We start from the raw sequence: 8,001 nt of genomic DNA, 5'->3' as shown, positions 1-8,001 counted from the left end.
ACCCCGGTCAGGGTACGGCTGGTGGGGCTCGGTCTTCCCAAGTCCTCCCCGTACTGGGGTGCAACTGGGATCACTGTCAGAATGGCAGAGCAGCACAGCAGCGCTCCGGCTGCCATTCCAGGTAGTGGCGGAGGTGTCCCGGAGCCGTATCCTGTTCCTTCGCCGGAGCCCCATCCGAGACTCTCATTTGATCCCGCAGACGACGGCCCCGGCCCTGTCAGCTAGGGCTGGCCTCGGGTCTCACCCAAAAAGGTGGCACCTGGCCGCCAGGGATTCACTGACGGACCCTTAGACGCTGTTTCGGGGCTGATCGGGGTTGCAGTGAGTTTTATTACAATATGTCCAGAGTTTTGTCGTTTTAATGGCCCCTTTCTCCGTTTATGGCATCATCAAATTCACATCTGCATAGATCGGCTCTGTCGGCGCTTATCGGGAGAGGCGATTACATTGAAGGGACACGGCGTTTCCCTTCCAGAGTGACAATTCCCTCTCCTGCTCTGACAGCGCTGGGAGCTCCAAGCCCCGCTCCCCTCTCCTCGTTATCCCACCGTCGGGGCGGGGGGAAAGTGTCACGGTGGGAATAGGCAACAGAGAGAGAAATTCCCTCCCGAGAAAGCGGCTGGCAGGCATCTCTGCATCCCTACTGTTGCGCTGCTCTTATCGTAGGCTCGCAACCGCGGCCGCCTGCGAACAAGTGACGGTGTGGGCACAGCGTTCCCGGCTGTGTGCAGGGTGGGGATACCCCGTTCCTCGCATCCAGGGCATGCACAGCGACTCCGAGGGGGCCGTCTGTGGCCTCTGCCCAAGGAGACGTGCTCCATCCTTTCCTACTTGGGCGTCCCGGTCTCCCAGGACCACTGACACTGGATCCCTTGGAACATTTTGGGAATGAATTTTACTGGCGTTAAAGCCTGGCTCCGCGTCAGCGCCACGCTCAGCACCAAAGGAGCGATAGAATGGGGGAAAGAAGGAGAGGGAGATTTTCAGAGAGTGCGTTCCGGATATCTGCCTTCGCAGAGCTGAAATCCGCCCTCAGCTGCGAGACACCCTGTCCCAGCGACACTCCTCAGAGTGCAGAACAGCCCCACACGTGGAAGGAAAAGCTCCCTTGGGACACGACCACGTGGATCTCCGTAACACCCGGGACAGGAGGGTCCGGGACAGCGCGGGGCCCGTCTGGGGAGCCCCGGTAGGACCGAGCTGCAGCCGCCCCAAGGGACCGGGAAAGCCGGTGAGAAAGGCTGAGACGGTGCCGCGCTGCTCCGGCGGAAAGTGCTGGGAAATCGGGGGGACATTCCCGTCCCCATCCATTTTTTCTCGGCGGGTGAAAGGTTTCCTCGCTGTGTCATGGGAAAAGATGCGAATATGCAAACGTCGTCTCGCATTGTCCCCGCTCAGGGTGAAAAGTTAAAGCATAAAAGCGGCGGGGGGAAGCTGAGAGGGGGTCGCCTCTTCAAAGGGGACTGGTTGGGCTGGGGGAGCCGGCTGCCGCTCGCCTGGGAGCCGCCCTTCCAGAGCCAGCATTTCCAGAGGGTTTCCAAGGAGCTGGGGAGGGAAGAAGTGTGTGCCTGGAGGGACAAGCCGCCGGGCTCCCCGCGGGCTCGGCCGCGCTGCACACAGCGGGGGAATCGCCCAGTGAGGTGACGGGCTCCGGGAGGAGGTTGGTGGTTCCCTCCCTGAGGAGAACCATCCCCTGCCTCGGTCCCAAGGCCTCCCCGGGCTGTGGGATTATCCGGCCTCGCTGCAGCGGTGGGTCTGAGGGCAGAGGGTGTTTTAAACGAAGGCACCCCCAGTACTCGTCCTTTCCCGGACCTGCTGGGCGCGCCCGACCTCGAAGTTCTGCAGGCACACGCGGAGGAAGGAGACAGCGCCCTTGGAGGGGGGAAATTCTCCTCTTACCTCGCCTTCATCGCCCATGACCGAGCGGGAGCGGGAGCGGGTGGGAAGCGTTTTACAAAAAGCGGTAGGCCGTCGCGATGGGGTTTGTTGCTCAAAACAACCACGACAAAATAGCTTTGTGGATTTTTAATCAAAACTCCCTCCTCTTCCGCCCCTTCCCCCCCACCTCCCCCCCGCCCACCCCCCAATACCAAAGCACAGAGGAGAGCTGGCTAAAGTGCTGCCTACAGATCGGCCGTGATACACGGCTCCCATATTCCCACCCTCGCCCTTAGATCTCCCTCTCTGTCTTTTGCAAGTCTCTTGATTTCATCCTTTGAACCTGTGATTGGAGGTTAAAGTGCACCAGGTTGCAATGGAAGGAGGAAGCTCTTAAACAATAAAGGCTTGAATATTTAGCTGTGATCAGGTCGCTGCCCTCTCCTTATCTTTTTAAATGCAAATCGTCTTTTAGGGGTAGTAGCTATATACCCAGCGCCTCTCCACGTCACCTGCCTTTGGTGTGTCTGGGCCATTACTAATAGAGCCTTGTAAACAATCGTTAATCATGTAAGGACTGCCGGCCATTGGATTCGGACCGGGAGCGCGGACCGGGAGCGCGGAGCGCAGCGCGGGGCCGCGGCCCCTCCGCCTGCCCCCTCCCCGCCCCGGGCAGCCCGGCCCAGGCAACAGCAGCAGGCGCGCCGCGGCCAGAGCCCCGAGCAGCATGCGGAGAGCCGCCGCCGGGGCCCCGCCAGCATGTACGTGAGCTACCTCCTGGAGAAGGACGGGCCCATGTACCCCGGCTCGGTGCGCCACTCGGGGGGGCTCAACCTGGCGGCGCAGAACTTCGTGGGTGCCCCGCAGTACGCGGACTACGGCGGGTACCATGTGAACCTCGACGGCGCCCAGTCCCCCGGGCCGGCCTGGCCCGCGCCCTACGGCGCCCCGCTCCGCGACGACTGGGGCACCTATGGCCAAGGGGCGCCGCCGGCCGCCGGCGCCGTCCACGGCCTCAACGGGGGCTCCCCCGCCGCCCCCATGGCCTACAGCCCCGCCGACTACCACCACCACCACCACCACCCGCACGCCCACCACCACGCCGGCCCCGCGCCACACTGCTCCGCCGGGGTCGTGCAGCCCCTCAACGCCGCCGCCAGCGCCGCCGCCAGCGCCGCCCCCGAGCCGCTGTCCCCCGGTGGGCAGCGCCGCGGCCTCTGCGAGTGGATGAGGAAGCCGGCGCAGCCCCCGCTCAGCAGCCAGGGTAAGTGCGGGCCGGGGCCGGGCGGGCCGGGGCTGCCTCGCCGACGAGTCCCCCGGGGCGCCGCCGGCTCCCCGTTTCACTGGGCAGCTCGGCAAAGCCTTTTCTCGGGGAGAGCTCTCTGAAACAAACCCCTCCGAGAGTCGGTCCTCGGAGAACAGGGCTGCCGGGCTCTACCGACAGCGCTCAGTGCTAGTGCCGGGCCGGCGCTCGGCCGGTGAGCAGCCGCTGCCGGCCCCGGGGCTCGGTGACCGGGGTGCGCTCCGGCGGAGCAGGGTGAAACGGTCCGGATCCCGAGGAAATGCTCGCTCTTCCTGCCACTGCTCCGCTCTCCTGCTTATAGCCACTTAGAAGATTTTTATAACCAATTATAGTCATATAAATCATCGGCCGGTGTCGCTCCGCATTTGTTTCTGAGTCACTGGGCGCCTGCCCTTTATTAAGGTCTCCGTGCGGCCAGGCCTCCCGAGCGACAGCGGCGGCCACTTGCCAGCCCGATCCCTGCGGGCCGTGCCGTGCCCCGGCCGGGCCGGGCCGGGCCGGGCCTTGCGAGGGCGTGCCCTCCCGGGTCAGGCCGTAGCCGGCGCCGCGCTCCCTTGTGATGTTAATACCCCCGCAGACCCTCTCTTTCATTCCCACCGTGCATCTGCCAGGGGACATGCGCGTCCCACGCTCTGATAACGCCTTCCACGGCTACTACCTCCTCTTTTTCGTTTTTAATTTTCTTTCTTTTTTTTTTCATTTTAATTTTTTCAAATATTTGTATATAGTGGCCGGGAAAAAAAAAAAAAAGGATGACAACTTTCGCAGCGAATAATGACTTATGGCATTCCCCTCTCATCCCCTGCCTTGCGTGACCGACGGCAGGGCCGACGGGGGTGCCCAGGTCGGAGCGGAGCCGAGCGGGTGTCCCGGCCGCGCCTGTGGCCGCCGGTCCCGGGGGAAGAGCCTCGGTGCCCCGGTGCCGGCCGCTGGCACTGCCACATCCCGGGCGCCGGTGGAACAGGCCCACCGCGCTTCCCACAGCAGCCCGTGGTGTTCCCACAGTTTCAGCTTGTGCGGTGGTGGCCGGTCCCTTGTCTCCATTCAAATTCTGCCTTTGGAGCCAGTGTTTATGTTAATGTGCAGAGCTGGGGGGATGAAAGCGCCTGCCGCCATTTGTTCAGTAGTGGTAATTCAAACAGAATGTGGCTGTCATTAAGGCTTTGAGAAGGGTTTTTCTTTGATAAGATCTCCTTGTCCTGCATTGTTTGGGATTGTGTTCCCTATTCACTGGCTCTGGGGAGTTTTCTCTGATCAGGCTTGTATCTTTACAGGGTGCTTTTGTTGTGGTTTGCAGAGAGTTTACCTGAATAAAGTCAGCCTGCTAGCCATTAAGCACCTTGGGGGCAGAGACTCCCCGCCTCGGCTCCCTGGGGAACGGGAGGGCCGGGGACTCAACTAGTCAAACAAGAAACCCTCGGGAAAAAGGAGGTCAGCGGCTGAGGCCGTGCACTCTCACCGGCTGCTAGCTGGCATCGCCTTCGGGTTCCCTTGGCTTTCGGTGTTTGGTTTGGGGGGTTTTTTGTTAGTTTGTTGGCTTGGGTTGTTGGGTTTTTCTGAGCTCTGAAGTTGTACGTCAAACTTCCAGGCTTCCCAAGAAATCCCTGTAGCCCTCGTGCCGTAACAGAAAAGGGGGAGCTGGCCGCTGGATTCACGAGTGCTTCCCGGCAGCCGCTCCCGATTCTCCGCCCTTAGACGGCTGTTTCTCGTTTAGAAACGAAATCACCGTGCCCTCAACGGGCCTTTTCTTTCCTTCTTTCCCTTTCACTCTTTCTCTATAAAAAGTTTGTTGTCGCTAGGGAAGGCAATACAAAACCAAAAGCCAAGTGCACAGTGAAGGTGTCCCCGGGCGAGGCAGGGCTGCGCGGTGGGGCCAGGGCTGCCAGCCGGGGCTGGGAGCTCTGCGCCCTCGGGCATGCCTGGCACTGATGTCCCACGTCCCAAGGAACTGCGGAACGTCTCCGCTCCTCTGCTGCGCTCAGCAGAGCCCAGGGCAGGGGGAGGCGAGCAGCAAGCCCGGGAGGGGGGGATAGGACTGCACCTGATCGCTCAGCACCGCAGACAGAATGGCTGCGCTCAGCTCTGCCCTTTGGCTTTGACTTTCTCAACCCTGGCTTTGTGCTCCGCAGTTAAAACCAGGACGAAAGACAAGTACCGCGTCGTGTACACCGACCACCAGCGGCTGGAGCTGGAGAAGGAGTTCCACTACAGCCGCTACATCACCATCAGGAGAAAAGCGGAGCTGGCCTCCAACCTGGGGCTGTCGGAGAGACAGGTCTGTCCCAAAAGTGGCGCTCGCCACGTGTGCCCGGGCTGCGCGGGGGCAGGGATGCGCGGGGGCAGGATGTTTGGGGGCAGGATGCGCGGGGTTGGGACGCTCGGGGCTGGGACGCTCGGGGCTGGGATGCTCGGGGCTGGGATGCTCTCGGTGAGAGCCCCTGGGAGGGGGATAGATCCCCGGCAAGCTGTCCCCCCTCACTCCCCTCTCCACCTCCGGGCAGGTGAAAATCTGGTTCCAGAACAGGCGGGCGAAGGAGAGGAAGATCAACAAGAAGAAGCTGCAGCAGCAGGCGCAGCCCGGCGGCGCGGAGCCCCTCAGCCCCAGCGGCTCCTTGCAGGGCCCCGTGGCGGCGGGGGCGGGCTCCGCCGGGCTGGGTCCCGCCGCCCCGCAGTGACCGCGGCCGGGACAGCGGCGCAGGGACTGCTGGAGGGCGCAGCGGAGCGGGCCGGGCCGGGGGCACGGAGGGAGCGGCCCCCGATGCGCTGCACCGCCCCGCGGGGCCGGCCGTGTGTACAGGTGTACAGTGTTTGTGTCTCGTCGTCCGGGGGAAGCGTGTCCATCGCTTTCTTAATATTATTATTATCTTTGGGTGCTTTTTTTTACCCCGGAATTTGTTAGGTAAAGTGGGGGCTCTGCCTGCCAGTCGACCCCCGGTATATCTCAGGGATCGGTCCAAAAGACCTTTGCGATGTTGTTGGGCTAATGATGAATTTTAGCAGGAAAAAAATAATTAAAGCACATGTTTTTTTATTTTATATTTTATTTTATTTTCTTCTTGCTACCATGAATATGCAAAATGTTCATTCTGCCCTGAGGGTCAGAGCAGACAAGATAAGGCACTGTTTAAACGTTCAGAAGTGAATTGCTTAATGTTAGGCACTTGTAAAAGAGCTCATAAATCCAGTGCAGATAGTCATCCATCCAGATTTATTAGCTGCACTGCAGAGAAATTGAAAGAATTTCGTCTCTTCTGAAAAAGGTGTCCTGTCATGCTGAAGTGAGGAGCCTTGTTTGTATGTGCAATGTCCCTTTGGTTAAACTGTGTGCTGTTTCTTACATCCTTACAATTTCTGTCTTGTTGGGGGGGGGGGGGCTGTTTCAGTTGATTTTCCAAAGTTCCCTTGATTTTATCAGCTCTATGTAGGCTTCATCACAGTTCCATCAGAAGCAGAAATCCTTGCAAGAGCCCTGTGCTCTATCAGAGCACACTTTGCACAGGCTGTGGCCCATTTCCACATGCTGGCTAGATGGAGGGGATCAGGGTAGAGAGGCCAAAACCCTCACTTAGGCAGAGACGAAAACTAGAAAAATCCAGCTGATTTGGCCAAATCACCCTGTTTGCCATATGTACTTCTTACTTAGGGATGGGAGAAATCCAGCTGAGAAGTGAGGCTGGGCTGGAGCAGCCACGCTGCAGCCAGTGCCCATGGCTGGGTGTGGAGCCAGCGGGGGTGATGGGAGCACTGTCCAGCCCCAAAGGTGTTCTGTGGATTATTGACTTCCCCAGGATTTAGCCCCATGCTGTTCAGTTTTGACCATCAAATTTATTGAAGCTATTCCATTTGCTTTCTTTTGGTTTCTTCCTCGTTGAAGCTTTTCTTATCTTTTTGCTAAAAGCCAAAGGCAAATGCTAGCAGCATCTACAGAACTGCCTGGGGAGAATGGTCTGGTCAGGGACTGACCCTACAGACAAGGCAGCTCTCTCTGCCTAAGGGACTGACCCTACTGACAATGCAGTTCTCTCTGCTTTCTATTTTCCCCTTGGGGAAATGGAAAGCACCAGCTCCAAAGCCTCTGCACCGTATTTTGTCTGCATGCAGCTCCATGCCTTACAGGGCCAAGGGCTGGCAGTCCAAGAGCGGACATGTGACCATGAAAACCTGATCCAGGGCTCCTGTGCCTGGGAGAAGACCGTGGTGGGAGGCAGCAGCTCCAGTGCAAGGAACCTGCTTGATTTCCTGCTGCATTTCATGTGGTCTCTGCAGTGGGCCCGGCTAGGAAACACAGCTGCAGCCCCAAAGCAGCAACGCTCATTGCACACGGGCTTGACACAGAGCACGTCCTGCTGGGTCCAATGTCCGTGGTTTGCTCCTGATCAGAGGGAGGCAGGAGCCACATTCATCCTTCTGTGACCCTAAAGGGTCCTTGGATCCTTCTGGAGGAGCTGCTGGGGACAGCCAAAGCTGAGCAGCGCCCGAACCGAGGCTCTGGGCTCTATACCAGTGCCGAGCAGGGCTCTCCGGGCTGGAATGGCTTTGCAGGCCCCGGGTGGGCCCAGCCCCTGGAGGATGTGCCGTGGGGCCGCAGCATTGATCCCGGCCTAGCCGCTGCCGGAGCCGCCGCGCGTTGCTGCGATACGCCTGTCAATAAAGCCTGTTTGGATTGTGGAGCGGAGCGCAAGGTTTGTTTGTTTAGTGGTTAGAGGTTCAAAAGTCGGCATTGTCCCACTGCAAACGGGCACAAGTTTTTTCTCCCTAAGGAAAAGCTGGCGGTGCTGAGTGGGAGGGAGAGATATCGGTGGGCCCTTTTATTTGCTTCC

General features: G+C 59.6%; 1 protein-coding gene across 1 annotated transcript; it reads left to right on the top strand.

The window, feature by feature from the left end:
- The first annotated feature begins 2,637 nt into the window (after positions 1 to 2,637).
- Positions 2,638 to 5,856, top strand: CDX2 (caudal type homeobox 2). The gene is made up of 3 exons (XM_054272124.1): positions 2,638 to 3,142; positions 5,311 to 5,456; positions 5,683 to 5,856. The coding sequence occupies exons 1-3, from the start codon at positions 2,638 to 2,640 to the stop codon at positions 5,854 to 5,856; spliced, it is 825 nt and encodes a 274-aa protein (XP_054128099.1).
- Positions 5,857 to 8,001: the final 2,145 nt, after the last annotated feature.

This window comes from Melozone crissalis, unplaced genomic scaffold (genome assembly GCF_028551555.1).
Source record: "Melozone crissalis strain CALT ecotype California unplaced genomic scaffold, PUWL_Pcris_2 ptg000013l_1, whole genome shotgun sequence".
Lineage (NCBI taxonomy): Eukaryota > Metazoa > Chordata > Aves > Passeriformes > Passerellidae > Melozone > Melozone crissalis.
The sequence above is the reverse complement of the archived record's forward strand: the minus strand, read 5'-3'. Positions and strand labels throughout refer to the sequence as shown.

What these genes read in the sequence shown, in the direction of transcription:
- CDX2 (XM_054272124.1), top strand. Translation starts at nt 2,638, where the DNA reads ATGTACGTGAGCTACCTCCTGGAGAAGGACGGGCCCATGTACCCCGGC. An exon ending in GCCCCCGCTCAGCAGCCAGG is followed by an intron (nt 3,143 to 5,310) that starts GTAAGTGCGGGC and finishes TGTGCTCCGCAG; the next exon opens with TTAAAACCAGGACGAAAGAC. An exon ending in TGGGGCTGTCGGAGAGACAG is followed by an intron (nt 5,457 to 5,682) that starts GTCTGTCCCAAA and finishes ACCTCCGGGCAG; the next exon opens with GTGAAAATCTGGTTCCAGAA.